The 16702-nt window shown below is 46.1% G+C and overlaps 1 protein-coding gene across 2 annotated transcripts in view; it reads right to left on the bottom strand.

The window, feature by feature from the left end:
* SRGAP1 (SLIT-ROBO Rho GTPase activating protein 1) overlaps positions 1–16702 on the bottom strand; it is a 245843-nt gene that overhangs the window by 49992 nt on the left and 179149 nt on the right. For both annotated transcript variants that reach the window (XM_054025469.1, XM_054025478.1), the window contains exons 7-10: positions 12801–13022; positions 11550–11651; positions 8128–8325; positions 7930–8014 (exon numbers count right to left, since the gene is read on the bottom strand). In XM_054025469.1, the coding sequence (XP_053881444.1) occupies positions 7930–8014; positions 8128–8325; positions 11550–11651; positions 12801–13022 (607 nt within the window). The remainder of the gene's footprint in view (positions 1–7929; positions 8015–8127; positions 8326–11549; positions 11652–12800; positions 13023–16702) is intronic.

The raw sequence follows: 16702 nt of genomic DNA, 5'->3' as shown, positions 1-16702 counted from the left end.
TGGGGTGATTTTATTAAGGGGGACATTCAGAGGCGCCCGTTCCTGCTCTTCTGACCAGAAATGTTCCCCGCTGTTAACCACGCGGTGGGGGGAGGGGTGAAGTGATCATCCCAGAGAATCGTGTGTGGGGGGGGGGGGGGGCGGTTTACTTGTGTTTGTGCCGCATGTTAACCGGGAAACCGCAGCCCCCTCCTTTTACATTGAAACCCCATTTTAAATGGACAACCCAATTCATCCTCGATATGGGAAATGCGCTGCTGTTTGCAACCTTTCCCGCATGTTAAGAAGGTTAAAAAAGCCAAAACACTGTGGCCTACGATGGCTGCCTGCAAGCCGAAATATGCGACCTTGTAATGAAAGAGTGTACCCATTGTTCCCTAAAATGTGTCTTTTTTAACCACCTCTCCCTTCTCCTCCGCCAGCTGCAAATGTTTCTCCTTCGCAGAGGCTCGTGAACATTAGAAAGAGAAAACGTAAGACGAGGGACGAGATGTTCACGGAGCTGCAGATGTCCGCCCAGGCTGATAGATTAGGAGCTCTGCCAATGGAAGCAGGAAGGAGGCTGAAAGGGAGCTGGGCTGTAACCATGAAGCGAGCAAACCTGAGGGCATTTCCTGTTCTGCCTGGCTGCAGACAGTCTACCTGGGGAGATCCCTACCTTTGGAAGATTAACCTGGTACCCTCTGGGTGAAGAGACCACTCGTGGTGAGAGGAGAAAGATCTGCTGAGGCGATCTGCCAGGGCTTTCTGGGCTCCTGGAAGACAGATAGCCTTGAGGTGAATGGAGTGCTGCAAGCAGAAGTCCCACATATGGACGGCCTGCTGACACAGGAGGGAGGACCGCATTTCTCCCTGTCTGTCGATGTAGAACATGGCTGCCGTGTTGTCTGTAAGCACTCGTATTAATTTGCCCAAGTCCAAGTGATGTCTGTTCAGTGAGAACACTGAAGCTAACCATGTCTGTAGGAGTCTGAGGCACAGCCTTGCGTGTCATACCATGTAAGTGCACACAGCCATATGTGCCAGGAGCTTGAGGCAAACCTGGGCTGTTGTGACGGGGTGGACCTTGACCCTTGATATCAGATTCGCCATTGTCTGGAATGGAGCCTCTGGAAGGAAAGCTCTAGTCTGTGTCGAGCACTGCCCTAATAAACTCTATTCTCTGGACTGGAATGAGAGTCGACTTTTGTTCATTTATCAACAGGCCCAGTGCTGAGAAGGTGGCTCGGACCAGGCTGATGCTGTTCTTTACTTGAGCCTCTGAGTGGCCTCGATCAGCCAGTCATCAAGGTACAGGTAGACTTGGACCCCTCCCCTTCTAAGGAAGGCTGCTACCACTGCCATGCATTTTGTAAAAATCCAGGGGCTGCAGACAGACCAAACAGGACAGTGAATTGGTAATGGGACTGGTTTACTATGAACCTGAGGAATTTTATGTGGCCTTGGAAGATGGAAATAGGTGTCCTTCAAGTTGAGGGTAGCATACCAGTCCCCTGGATCCAGGAAGGGAATGATGGAGCCCAGGGAGACCATACAGAACCTCAGTTTATTAAAATAACTGTTGAGGAGGTGCAAGTCCAGGATGGGTCAAAGAAACCCTCCCGCCCTTGGCCTTTGGGATTAGGAGATATCGGGAGTAAAACCCCTTCCCTCTCAAGTTTCAAGGCACCTCTTCCACAGCCCCACCTGTAGGAGGGCTTTCACCTCTGGGGATAGAAGTTACTCATGAGAAGGGTCCCTGAAGAGGGATGGAGGTGGGAGGGAGGGGTGGAGGAAAACTGAAGAGTATAACTGTCCACCACTGTATTCAGCACCCAGCGGTCTGATGTGATGAAGGACCATGCTGGGCTGAAGTGGGAATGTTGGTCCAAAATCAAAAGAGTCAAGAGCAGGATCTGATGTTGGAACTAGTATAGTGCCCTCAGGCGCACTTTTCAAAAGTTCTGCTTGGGACCTCCTGAGTATCTATGAAACCCCGGTAGTGAGGTTGAGGCGGATGGGGATGGTTGACAACACTTGTAACCCCTGCTCCTTTTCTTGAACTGGTCCTGTCATGGTGGCAGAGCCGAGAAGCGGGTCAGTTGCTGAAGCCTGAAATGCCTCCTTGAAAGAGCCAGAGCATAGAGACCCAGTGATCTGAGGGTAGCACTTGAGTCCTTCAGGCCATGGATCTTTGTGTCTGTTTGCTCAAAAAATGGTGAGGTACCCTTGAATGGGAGTTCTTGGATTGACTGTTGGACCTCCTGTGGTAGCCCCAAGGACTGCAGCCAAGAGCATCGCCTCAGAGTCACTGCGGAAGCCATCATTCTGGCTGCCGCATGAGCTGCATGCAGGGCTGCCTAGAGTGAGGCTCTGGCTGTGTACTTTCCCTCCTCTAAGAGGGCAGAAAACTCTTGCCTGGCATCATGAGGCAGCAAGTCTTTAAATTTCATTAGAGTCCCACATATTGTAATCGGACCGCCCCAGCAGGGCTTGCTGGTTAGAGATATGAAGCTGCAATCCACTCATTAAATAAAATTTTCTGCCAAACAGATCTAGTCTCTTTAAGTCTTTCTGTTTGGGGGTAGAACTTGCCTGGCCTTGTCTGTCCCTCTCATTGGCCACTGTTATGACTAGGGACCCAGGAGGAGGGTGAGAATATAAGTACTCGTACCCTTTGGTTGGCACATAGTATTTCTCCTCTGCCCTCTTTGAAGTGGGAGGGAGAGAAGATGGAGTCTGCCACAGGGCTCTGACTGGACCCGTAACAGCCTCATTGATGGGTAGGGCCACCTTAGATGGCGTTGCTTCAGCCAAAATGTCAGTGAGGCTATGAACTTCTTGAACATCTGAACCTCTACCCCCAGATTATCAGCTATTCTCTTTAGAAGCTTCTGAGGCGCTCTCCTGCTCAGCCCCGAGACAGACTCATCTGGGGAGGAGAAGTAAGAGGCCTGTACCGGAGGGAGAGCTTTCTCCTCTTCTTCTGTCCCTATTACTTCCATCAGGCCCACATCTTGCACGTCGGTACCAGGCTTGGTACTAGAGTCGAATTCCGGTGCCGAATGCAGCAGTGTGGGACCCAGCCTCTCAGACACAACTGAGCAGGATCAGTGGGATGACGGCCCCAATACCGGGGGAAACCCCCATAGATTCCAGAACGGCCACTGCATCGGCCACTGCCCTGACAGCCAGGTGCCAGTGAGGGGACCTACACCGGAATCCGGTGGGATGTAGGATGGATACCGCCAGTGACTCTTGGGACGGGTGTAGGACTCCATCTCAGATTCTGAAGAAGAGGCCTCCTGAGGTGACCATAGGGGAGCAGTACCCCTTGCTTCTGCCAGTTGGTGCCACGGGTGCGGGGACTGGTGCCAGATCGGGGATGAGCTTACAGATGAAAGAAGGTCTGGCTTTCCTCTGGAAGGTAATGAGGGCCCTGGTGCTGGGAAAGAGCTTGGAGCTCCATGCTCTCTTCTGCTCACGCTCATCAGAGCAGGCAGTTGTCCCATTGGGATCGGCAGCACCGGGAGAGATAATAAGTCCCTGGCTGCTTCAAAGGCCTCCGGGGTAGAAGGCACTGCAATCCCATTGGCACAGCAATGACTTCCTGGCGCGGGCGGGGGGTTCCTGCACCGAGCTCAACTGCTCTCGGGGCAGAGTTGACAGTGCAGCCATAGGACTGGGGAGTGGCCTGATGTGGGTTGCACTCCACTGCCTTCCCCCTGTTTGCCTTTTTTTGGCACTGGGGAGTGTCTTCTCTTGGAGTGCTGTTTCTTATGTTTTTTCCTCAGCACTGGAGATGAAGAATGGTGCCGAGAAACATGCAATGTCAGAGGGGCGCTTCGCACTGAAGCGCTTGGTGCCCAATCCAATCGGCTTGGCTCGGACACTGGTCTAAGAGCGGCTTCCATTAGGATAGCTCTCAATCTATCCTCTCTAGGGTGACCAGACAGCAAGTGTGAAAAATCAGGACAGGGGATGGGGGGTAATAGGAGCCTATATAAGAAAAAGACCCAAAAATCGTGACTGTCCCTATAAAAATCAGGACATCTCGTCACCCTAATCCTCTCTGTCTTTCTTCATACAAGACTTAATGTCCCGACAGATCTGACAGCGCTCTTGTACGTGAGCCTCTCCCAGAGGCTTCAGACAACTGGAGTGTGGGTCGCTCACTGGCATAGGCTTGAAGCCCGGGGACTGGGGCATGCCTGGCCCCAGGGGAAAAGGGAGCCCCTCTACACTAAAGGAGGGGGACTAACTACACTAATACTATTTACACTACTACTACTACACTAACATACTAAATTGAAGAGAAAAAAAGACACTGAAAAAACACCTTGCCAAAGCAAGAGGAGCTGTTCCAGTAACCGTCACAGGTGGTAAGAAAGAACAGAGAGGGTGTGGAGCTGGCAGTGCCCCTTATACTGGCGCATAAACGTGCGGCAGCAGAGGGTGCTAGAGCCGGTCCAATGGATACCACTAAGGGAAAAATCTCCAGCAATGGTACATGCGGTGCGCACACATCTAACGTGGAATGGACATGAGCAAGCACTCGAAGATGAACATCTCTTATTTATTTTTCCAAATCTCAAGATTCAGGTTCACCACAATAAATAAATACTGAAATAAAAACGGAACTTTAGCAACTAAACTAACTTTGGTAGCCTATCACCTCAGCTAAAAAGCTAAAAGCTTCCTTTGGTGTCCTCTGGCTTCAGGTGACGTTTGCTTGCAGTGTTTAGCTTGTTTTAGTCTCGGTCTACAGTAGGTGCTATGGGTGAGATTCCCTAGCTTGAGTAGTCATACTTGCGCTAGCTCAGTAGGGTAGGCATGGTAGCATGGTAGTGGCATGGGCTAACTGTGCTCAGTAAAACCTGCCTGAACCCCATAGATACATACTTGGCTCAGCTAGTCTGTACCACCACATCACTGTGTTTAGCGCCCGCTCAATGAGAGGTAGCATGAGTATGTCTATGCGAGCTAGGGAATCACACCCCTCGCTACTAGTGTAGACAGAACCTTAGTTTTACAGTGTAGTGATGTTAAGGACATACCCAACCTGACAAAGCATTGCCACCTGCTCAGAGTTTTGTCCTAATTTTGGTAGGGCTCTGCCACTTCCAGCAAATGTGGCCACAAAGGAATTGTATTTGGGGGTGGTATTACATGAGAGTTCTAGTACAATTCTGTGAGACAATGAAAGTCATGAAGGTAGCAATCATATGCTACATGAATGTATGCAAAGGGAAAAGAGAACTCAAGGCTTTACATGTTTCTGTTAACTACTAAGCCATATAATAGGTACATCTAAAATAGCTTCCTTTTCTCTCTTTCAGTCTATTCTATGTATACAAGGTGTACCCATATCTATTCTTAATTAACGTAGTATTGTCTCAAGAGGCTACGAAATCAGTTTTGTCAGAAATATATGACTTGGCATTACAACTTATGTACAATTTGTTTTTGCACCAAAATTCCTAGAAACTGCGTCTGTATAAACCAGTGGTTCTCAAACTTTTGTACTGGTGACCCCTTTCACATAGCAAGCCTCTGAGTGCGACTCCCCTTATAAATTGAAAACACTTTTTTATATATTTAACACCATTATAAATGCTGGAGGCAAAGCAGGGTTTGGGGTGGAGGCTGACAACTCGCGACCCCCCATGTAATAACCTTGCGACCACCTGAGGGGTCCCGACCCCCAGTTTGAGACCCCCTGGTATAAACTATCAATTTATGTCACAGTTTAATGATAAATTACCAACACAATTATATATATATACACACACACCCCTCTACCCCGATATAACACGACCCAATAGAACACGAATTCGGATATAATGCGGTAAAGCAGGGTTCCGGCGGGGGGGGGGGGGGGGGAGGGCGGGGCTGTGCACTCCGGTGGATCAAAGCAAGTTCGATATAACGCGGTTTCACCTATAACGTGGTAAGATTTTTTGGCTCCCGAGGACAGTGTTATATCGGGGTAGAGGTGTGTATATATATATATATAAATTGAGAAGAATCAGTTTCCCAAACAGCTGTGGAAGTTTAAGTTAATTTTTGGATAACCTAGACTTTACAGAATCCTTTTTCAGGATGACCATGTATCTGTTTAAAGAAACCAGTGAAGAATTTTAAGACTGCTTGTTATAGGATTTATCTATACTCAAAAAACACCTTCTCTAATTACCTTCTCACCACCTTCAGTACAGCAGGGAGTGAGAGAAGACCGAAGCACAAGGATGGAAGAATGGGGGCTGTCCCACTGCTCCTTTCTCCTTTAGTCCTCCACTTAGTCATTAACTGGGCCAGGGGAGATGGGCCCACCTGAATGGCGGGCTGCTGGATGCACCTCTCTTCCTCCACCTATTAAGCTAGTTTGGGTGTTTCAAAAGTCTCTTACCCTACTGTTAGCTGCCCCTCCCTCCCCTTCATTAGTTGTAGATTTGGAGATGTGCCATTTATGATGCTGTTGGTCTAACCAGTCACCTATTTCTAGGGATCAGAAAGGAATTTTTCCCATTAGGGCAAACTGGCATGAGGTCCAGTGGGTTTTTCCACCTTCCCTGCAGCCTCCTGGAGGCACAATTGGGTTGAAAGCAGAAGAATTCCACAATTCATGTAATGCTGGTATGACCACTGACTCACTGCAACTTGTGGCTGGTGTCCTGTGCGCATAAAGACTAAAAGGGCCAGCTCCCAGAGGTAAACAAGGACCCAGGATTTCACTGTTGGACCTTGTTCTCAGCAGAAGAGAGGGACCTGGAGTCTTTGCGGACTGAAACAGTCCCCAGCCCTGTGGCCTCTATCATTGCAGTGCCCAAGTTATTGTTTGGTTTGTGGTTAAAGTCCTGTGAGAGCACAGGGCAGGCACTGTAGTTCCCCTCCGCAAGGTATAATTAATAGGGTTGTGGCTTACCGATTAATTCCATCCCAAGTGTCTGTCTCTCATTCACCTGCATGTCCTGGTCAGTCTACTCATGATTCTGCTTGGCTTGACCGCTTGATAATTGATTTAATGGTGGTTTATTTAACTTTGACAAACAAATCCCATATTAACCCCAGGTACATGATCTGTCTGTAAGAAGACATAGGTTGATCGGGGTGATCAGGATCCAGATGCTATCAAAATTTTAGATTCCGTCTGAGTTTGGATTTTTATACAAACTGTATCTGTGATCTGGATGCAAATCTGGATCTGCCATCCTGACTGAACAGGTGGAACTTTTTTGAGAACAGATTTTATCACAAAATTTCCATCATTTCTGCTTTCCCCAGCATCTTGCATCTCTTGGGCCCCCACTCGCTAATGCTGTCTTGTGGTAAATGGGTTCATTTGCTTGTCTCCCCCTCCCTGGTTCTTCAGTGTGTCAGTTGGTGACACTTCCCTAGTTCTTCTTTTGATGATCACCTGATCCTGCAATCAGATCCCCAAAGGCTGGTCCCCATCCTGGAGTGGAGCCACAGTGGGGTTCTGCAGGGCATGAGAGTCTGTGCTGGTGGCTCCAGTTGCAGGATAGGGGTCTTACAGAATGTTGCCATTTATGTGTTTACAACACTCTCTCTGCAAAAAAATTCAGGAAGCAAAAACAGGACGTCTTGCACAGCTTTTAATTCAGCATGTGCCTAGTATTGTATTATTTCTCAAATCAAAACACAGATGTTTCATTCAATAGTTTCATTCCCAAATGCATTCATTTGTCCACATTATTATATTTGCAAAATACAAACTAATATCTATTGAAGAAATAAAACCAGTTTACAGCTCTCTCTTGTGCAGGAAAAGGCTCTAACCATTGCATTGAATTATGACTGGTAAAGAAATCAGGCCTATATTTATTGGGTACCAGGACTCTGAGCTTTGTAATTTTTCACTGCATACACTTTCAATATTTTAGTGGGTTCACCCTAGAATTGCTTTTCAGTATCTTCTGCATTATTTACCTTCTCCAAGTGTCCTGTGCAGTAAGTCATGTTTTGCTTGCAGCTTTGTGATGAGATTACTCCCTTCCAGGAATTCTCTGAATTTCTGCAGAGATGAAAATCAATGGATTAATTTTATCTGTTACTTCAATTCCTTTTGAAAACACTTACTACAGGTGTTTAGACCAGATCACATGGCTGAAGAAGCAACCAACATACCATGAAATAGAACTGCTCAGTCTCCTGCTGGTTAGCTCTTCTTTTTGCAATGCTGGGCTTACTCATGTACGTCTCAGAGACTGTTGACTTCACAGACTCTGTAGAACGACTGTGCTGGAAACATTCTGACACGTCATAGTCCTCAATGGTGACCATGTCTTGTATTGTCTGCAAAGTAGCTTCTGTCGTTTTCTTAACCTGGTGTGAATAAGTGCAATTTATGGAATAGAAAAGAAGATAAATTCTAGAAGCAGCTTACAATGGAAACTAGTTACTGAAATGAATTCACTCTTACATGCTTTGTGAATGAACTGCGGTGTATGACAATAGCAAGTGACATGATCTACACTGGTGTAGAATAGAAAAAAGAGATCATTGGTTCCTAGGTCTGTTTCTATGCTTTAATAAGTTACTATAAGCAAATATAGACTGCTCTCCTGTTGACTGAGTAACAACCTCAGAATTTGTCCTCTGAACAATAAAGTGGGAAAAAAAGTGATAGTGAATAGAAACAGTACTGGTACTCTAACCTGAACTGTTGGCTCCCCAGATTAAAATATGACTGAGCACATCTGATGCCATGGCTGGCAGGGCACTGTGTGCTGCCATGAGAAACTCTGGTGCAACAATAAGCTTATGTTGGTAAGGGGTTCGATGTGTTGTAAAGATCATGTCTATAACCCACAGGTGCAATATGGATGAAGAGAAGATGGAAGAAGGTACAGTTTACACAGCTATTGCAGCATCTCCTACTAGCTGCAGAATTGTGTAGCTAGTATGGCCATTCAGAGTAGACAGATGACTAGAAACAGAACAAGAGATACACTGCATCTCCACCATGAAAAGACAAGTGATAAGATCCAGATGATAGCGTGTGTACCATAAAGCTCTGCGGTAGTGAATATGTTTGGAGGTGAAGTTGGTGACCTGCATCCTTGCTCCATAAAGTAACTTGTACATACACCTCCTTTGCACAAGCACATCTGTCTCTGTGAAACAATGCTTCCCCATTCATATGCCCTGGCCTACTATCATGAGCTTCCTGCTTCTCCCTATATTTGTGCACTCATGTGGTGAGCAATCAAACACCCTTTCTTACCTTCTCTCACTTTAATCTTGCTTTCCCCCCACATCTCCTGAATGGTGAATCTGAGCTACTTTCTGAATTTAAATAGTTTATTAAATAAGTATTTGGATTCTGATTCAGGCCTTCAGGATATGAATAGAGTAAGAAAATGCCATGGCTTTTAGTTTTAGGAACAGATTCTCATTTACACTTCTTTAAAATGGGTGCAAGTATAATTTATGCACACTTTAAGGCCCCCATATGCTGCCAGAGTGGTGTGAAGAGCCCTTAGTTTTTTTTATTCTTTTTAAAGAAAAGATTTCAGAGTAGCAGCCGTGTTAGTCTGTATCCGCAAAAAGAACAGGAGTACTTGTGGCACCTTAGAGACTAACAAATTTATTAGAGCATAAGCTTTCGTGGACTACAGCCCACTTCTTCGGATACATATAAAGAAAAGAGCAACTTTCTTTTACTAGGTGAGCCATCATCAGGAAAGGCATTCAATATCACCATGGATAAACAGCTCTAGCTAAGAGCATAACAAAGATTCTGCCCTTGCAGCCATAGAACTCAGCCAAAATTCCTTCACCCTTCAGAGCTGGCAATCTGGGGAATAGCCGTTTGTTAAATCCATGGTAGAGAGAGGAGAGGGGGAATTAAATAATAATTAGATCTCAGTAATTCTGCTAATAATACTTCTTAGAATCTCAGCAACTGCCTCCAAAATTGACAAATTCCATTTTGTAGGAGACAATAAAAGTAACAGTTTTAATTTATCTATCTATCTATCTTTCTATCTAGATGGAAATATATAAAAGCAATAATGTTAAAACTTGAAAATTCAAAATGTATGGAATATGAATAAATCTAGAATCTGTGTTCATCTGTATAAAAACAAGTCCATGCAAACAGCTGCAATGGGAGATTCCTTGCAGCGGCTTACCAATGACCTTAGCTATGAGGTACTGAAAAGGGGGAAATTTACTGTGCTAATTTCAACAAAGACTCATTGGCTGACATGCACATGTATTGCCAAGAGTTGAAACATGGTGGTTTTCGCTTAAATACATTAGTTTCAGTAAAGGTGGACTGAGCAGTTACAAGGAAAGTGCAGTAGTTTCAACAAATGCCATTGGTTTAAAACCACGACAACCACCTAATTGTGAGTATCTTGAACTATATTTGGTTTAAAAATAAATGCACTGGCTGGAATACAAGTGTTTCTTTAAAAAGCAAATTAATGTGTTACACATCTGGGTCAAATAAAGAGAAGCATTAGCTGAAACACTGAGCATCATGTTTTTTTTAAGCTGAAAAATATCCACGTAAATAAGAATATTTTCAATGAATCCTAAATGTAAAGGAATCGATAGATACAAGCTCAAACACACACAATGAATTCTCACTGAAAGCAATACACAAACTCAAATGCACACATTTTTAAACCACTTATAACTGATTCTGACTCATTATTGACTTCATTCCAGGCCTTTCCTAAAAGAACAATGGATGTTTGTACCAAACCGTGGAGGTGTTTTTGGTTTGATCCATTTCTACAGGGGACTCAATGATCTGTAGGGCCAAATTCTGCGCTTTACACCTTCTGTGTAGCTCCTCTGACTGACGGTGATGCATTGAGATGTATTAAGGCATAATTTCACCTTTGGGGTACAGTTTTTAACCTCTGAAATGTTTATAGATATTTGATATTGTAAATGAAAATTGTGTGTATAGATTTAAACCATTTTAGTCTAAATCAGTGGTTCTCAACATATTTACCATTGTCGGCCGCATCCAATACTACCTGTATGGCCCTGAGGATCTCACATGGGCTGTAGCTCTGTGCTGACTGGGCTGCAGGTTGAGAACTACTGGTCTAATTTATGTATTTTAGTTTTTGACACAGTGGAAATCAGGGGTGGCAGGTGAACCATGGGCTTGGGGAGGCTAGCCCCTGGCCTGGCCCCCCCTTCTTCCCGAGGCCCCGCCCCTGATCACCCCAACGAGGCTCAGTGTGCCCCCCCCCCGCCCTCAGCTCTGGGCCACCCAAGTGCCTCCAGCCCCGTACGCTGGGTGGCACAGCCACAGCGCCTGGGGGGCCCCAGCCACTCCAAGTCCCGCCCACAGGTCAGCCACCCTAGCCCCAGCCCCAACATGTTTCCTGGAAGGGGAGCAGCCTGCCTGGGCTGGGGCCACGGGCTTAGCAGCAAGCAGGAGGGGCCTCGGGGCGGGGCCACGCCGAGCTGTCTGGGGAGACTTAGCCTCCCCCAGCCTATGATACGAGCATCCCATGGTGGAAATCCTCCCTCTCCCAAAATGCTGTTTATCACACTTTACAAGTAGAGACAAATCTCACCTCTTCATTTTCAATTTTGAGTGTGGCCAGTCGTGACTGTAGCTGTTGATACCTGAGCATAAGCTCTGCTTGTACCGGTTGCTGGGCACTGACCTGACAAACCTAACAAAGAATCAAAAATGACTATTAGACTCAGAGAAAATTTCAATTCACCAACGCTGGCTTCTGTCACTCTCTTTAAAGCCAGATGAATTGCTGTTGAAACTATTAAAAATGTAATAAAATAATTGATTTGGAAAATGCAAAGGGAGGATGTATGTACTATGGAGATGTAGAAATAGTCACAATATTCTATGAAAATAGATAGCAGCCTTGATGGTCCTCTGCAATATGGCTTTTGGCTGCTACAGGAATAGGCGCCAACTTCTCCTGGCGCCAGTGGGTGCTCGCGCCCCCTCCGCTCCCGGCCCTGCCCCGACTCCACCCCTGCCCCCCATTCCAACCCCTTCCCCAAAGTCCCCATCCCAACTCCATCCCTTCCTTGCCCCTATTGGACTCCTTCCCCAAATCCCTGCCCCGGCTCCGCCTCTTCCTCGCCTCCTCCTCAGGGGAGGAGAGGGAGGCGGGGGGGACGGGGTGGGGAGCACCCACCAATTTTTCCCCGTGGTTGCTCCAGCCCTGGAGCACCCACGAAGTCGGCGCCTATGGCTATAGGGCCACAAAGCAGTGCACATCCAAGATTTCCCTTGTGGAAGGGAAATCCCCAGATGCTGTAGCATTCTATGCCTCCACCAGTCCCTAATGTAGTGGAAAATAGGAGCATGGTTGGAGACCACTTGCATTCTGGCAATCTCCAGACATCATGCTCCAAGTGCAGTGTAAAACAGCTCTGAGGCCCCTCTAAGTTGCACTGGGAAGCCCCAGTGGGTGGTGGTGATATAAAGCCATCATTGCCTCTGTTCCTGTGTTGGGCACATCTTGGAAGCAAAGAGAAATCTGAGCCAATGTCATTATAGTGTAATACAAAACACAACAACAAAGGAGTGCTCTTGCATCAGAATTATTTTGAGCAGCTCTGAATAGCATGTTTCCAGATCTGCCAAAGGTTTTGTTTGCTGATCTATTTGTGTCTGCGTAAATAATACTGGCTTACATTTCACTTTAACTAGATTCTTTGTAGAAGTGGATAAAAGCCACATTCTGCAGAAAATAATTCAGAATTCACAACAGGGAAGTTTTCCTTTGTGCAGAAACAGAAATTATTGGTTTGGATTTACCCTATTTGTCTCTAAGAAGTCACTAACTACTGACCTCATCACCCATATGAGACTGGAACTCAAATTTCATTGGCGGACAAAAGGCAGTGGGGTACATCTCCATGAATCTCTGCTTGTCACTTCGTGGCTCCAAGCTGTCGACAGCATTCTCAATGATGTCTAGGCCCTGATGTCTAGAGGTTTCAAGGTTATATTCTGCAGAGAGATATGTTCTTAGGGCTCTGTTCAGACTTGCATGGTATCCAAGATCGGAACACTAATAATACAACAAGGAGAGAAGAAAACAAATTTAAAAAGCAGAGACAAATTGCAATGGCCATGACATAAAAAACTGCATAACAACAATTAGAACTTATAGCATCAGTGCTTTTTTTTTTTCATCTTCAAAGCACTTTACAAACTAACTAATTAAACCTCACAACAGCAAGTCAAGGTGATAAGTAGCTATTATTCCCATTTGATAGATGGAAAAATGGAAGCAAAGAGATTAAAGGACAATTTTAAAAGGGAAGTCAGAGGCCTCTACACAGAAGTGCGTGAATGTTTCTGGATATACATGTGCAATTGCCACAGTTGCACAGAAAAATGGGAGTTTGCACACGCTAATGGGTATTTCAATATCATTTCTGTGTATGAAACGGAGGCTTTTTTTTTAACCTGGCCTTATGTAACTTCTCCAAGACAACCTAATAAAGTCAGTGGCATAGTCAGAATTAAAACTAGAGTTCCTGTTTGTCAGTCCTGTGCTTAGATTAACACCCAAAGCACTCTCCTCTCTTTGAGATGTTTTTTGGTTTAAATCAGAACAAAATTCTCCTCTAAAACAGAGTAAATTTGATTAATTGATTTGCATTTTCCATCTTTTATTAATATTTTAAAGCTATATCTAAGCAATTACTATTCATCAACACCTATTTTAAAAGAAAATAAGAGCTTTCAGGCTTGATCCTGCCTTGGTTTACACTTTCAGAACATCTGTCAGGAGGTGTTTGCAGCAGAACAAAATGTCCAGTATCTACTAGGCAGTGGTTCACCAGGGGTACGTGTACTCCTGGGGGTACTTTGAGGTCTTCTGGGGGTATTTAACTAATCTAGGTCAGTGTTTCTCAACCTGGGGGTGGCAGACCCCGGGGGGGTTGAGGTATGGGTTTAGGGGAGTTGCAATTGCAGGGCCGGCATTAGGGGGTGGCAAACAGGGTAACTGCCTGGGGTTCTATGGTACATGGGGCCCCACAAAGCTAAGTAACATGCTTCAGCAACACTGCCTGGGGCTCGGGCTTCACACAAGGCCCACAAGTGAAAAACAGACTCAAGTGTCACACTGAAATGTAAGTACAATATTTATATTCCAATCGATTTATTTTATAAATATAAGGTAAAAATGAGAAAATCAGCAATTTCTCAGTAACAGTCAGCTGTGACACTTTTGTAATTTTATGTCTGCTTTTGTAAGCACGTAGTTTTTAAGTGAGGTGAAACTTGGGGTATGCAAGACAAATCAGCCTCCTGAAAGGGGTACAGTAGCCTGGAAAGGCTGAGAGCCACTGACTAGGGTGTCCCCCAGGAATACACTACAGCCTTAAGGGAGGTTGGCACCAGTCAGGGAGGGTGCATGGCTAGGGCAGTTGGGGGACATGCTACTTCAGTGCATCCCCCAGTCGTCTTCAGTCACCCTGGGAGCCCAGGTGCAGTTTAAAGCTGTCCTCCCTCTGCAGAACCCAAAGGTAGAATGGTGCAGGAGGGCAAAAAGGCAATTTGCATCTCATCCGACGCCAGCAGGGTGAATCAAGCCCATTGTGTATTCATGCATAAACACCTCCCTCTAACTGTTATAGTCTCTTAGGGAAAGTAATAAGTAATATCATGCTTTGATCCCTCTGTCTTATCTACACAAAGAATTTCCAAACCATTTACCATAGCTGAGGCCTGGTCTACACTACGAGTTTAGGTCAAATTTAGCACCGTTAAATCGAATTAAGCCTGGACACGTTCACACGGCTAAGTCCCTTTTTTCGACTTAAAGGGCCCTTTAAACCGGTTTCTTTACTCCACCTCCGACAAGGGGATTAGCGATAAAATCGGCCTTAGCGGGTCGGAATTGAGGTAGTGTGAACGGTATTCGACGTTATTGGCCTCCGGGAGCTATCCCACAGTGCTTCATTGTGACCGCTCTGGACAGCACTCTCAACTCAGATACACTGACCAGGTAGACAGGAAAAGCCTGGAACGTTTGAATTTCATTTCCTGTTTGCACAGCGTGGAGAGCACAGGTGACCACGCAGAGCTCATCAGCACAGGTAACCATGATGGAGTCCCAGGATTGCAAAAGAGCTCCATCATGGACCGAACAGGAGGTACGGGATCTGCTCGCCATATGGGGAGATGAATCAGTGCTAGCTGAACTCCATAGCAGTAAACGAAATGGCAAAATATTAGAAAAGGTCTCCAAAGCCATGAAGGACAGAGGCCATAACAGGGACGCACAGCAGTGCTGCATAAAAATTAAGGCGCTAAGGCAAGCCTACCACAAAGCCAGAGAGGCAAACGGAAGGTCTGGGCAGAGGCGCAAACATGCCGCTTCTACGCGGAGCTGCATGCGATGCTAGGGGGTGCAGCAACCACTACCCCAACCATGTGCTTTGACTCTATCAATGGAGAATCACGCAACAGGGAAGCGGGTTCGGGGTACAAGGAAGATGAGGATGAAGACAATGAAGATAGCTCACAGCAAGGAAGGGGAGAAACCGGTTTCCCCAACAGCCAGGATATGTTTATCACCCTAGACCGGGAGCCAGTAACCCCCGAACTCACCCAAGGCGTGCTCCCAGACCCTGAGGGCACACAAGGGACCTCTAGTGAGTGTACCTTTGTAAATATTACACATGGTTTAAAAGCAAGCATGTTTAATGATTAATGATTAATTTGCCCTGCCAATCGCGGCCAGTACAGCTACTGGAAAAGTCTGTTAACATGTATGGGGATGGAGCGGAAATCCTCCAGGGACATCTCCAGAAAGCTCTCCTTCATGTACTCCCAAAGCCTTTGCAAAAGGTTTCTGGGGAGGGCTGCCTTATCCCGTCCACCATGGTAGGACACTTTACCACGCCAGGCCAGTAGCACGTAGTCTGGAATCATTGCATAACAAAGCATGGCAGCGTATGGTCCCGGTGTTTGCTGGCATGCAGACAACATCCATTCCTTATCGCTCTTTGTTATCCTCAGAAGAGTGATATCATTCACGGTCACCTGATTGAAATGGGGCGATTTTATTAAGGGGACATTCAGAGGTGCCCGTTCCTGCTCGGCTGAACAGAAATGTTCCCCACTGTTAGCCACGCGGTGGTGGGGGGGAGGGGTGAAGTGATCATCCCCAAGAAATGGGTGTGTGTGGGGAGGGGCGTTAGTTGGGTTTGTGCTGCACGTTAACCCGGAAACCGCAGCCCCTCCTTTTACATTGCAAACCCATTTTAAATGGCCAACCCAATGGGTGCTTGGTATGGGAAATGAGGGCACTACTGTTTGAAACCATTCCCACATGTTAAGAAGGTTAAAAAAGCCAAAAGACTGTGGCTTACCATGGCTGCCTGCAAGCCGAAATCTGTTGCCTGGCACTGCATGAGTGATCTCTCACACCAAACCGGCAGGCCCTCAATATAAGAGGAAAAATGCGACCTTGTAACGAAAGCACATGTGCTGTGTAATGTGAACAGCAAAATTTAACGTGAAAGAGTGTACCCATTGTTCTCTAAAATGTGTCTTTTCTTAAACACCTCTCCCTTCTCCTCCACCAGCTGCAAATGTTTCTCCTTTGCAGAGGCTAGCGAAGATTAGAAGGAGAAAACGGTGGACTTGGGATATGTTCTCGGAGCTCCAGATGTCCCCTCTCATGCTGAAAGAGCACAGCAGAATGCGTGGAGGCAGTCAATGACTGACTAC

Source organism: Malaclemys terrapin, chromosome 1 (assembly GCF_027887155.1).
Source record: "Malaclemys terrapin pileata isolate rMalTer1 chromosome 1, rMalTer1.hap1, whole genome shotgun sequence".
Lineage (NCBI taxonomy): Eukaryota > Metazoa > Chordata > Testudines > Emydidae > Malaclemys > Malaclemys terrapin.
The sequence above is the reverse complement of the archived record's forward strand: the minus strand, read 5'-3'. Positions and strand labels throughout refer to the sequence as shown.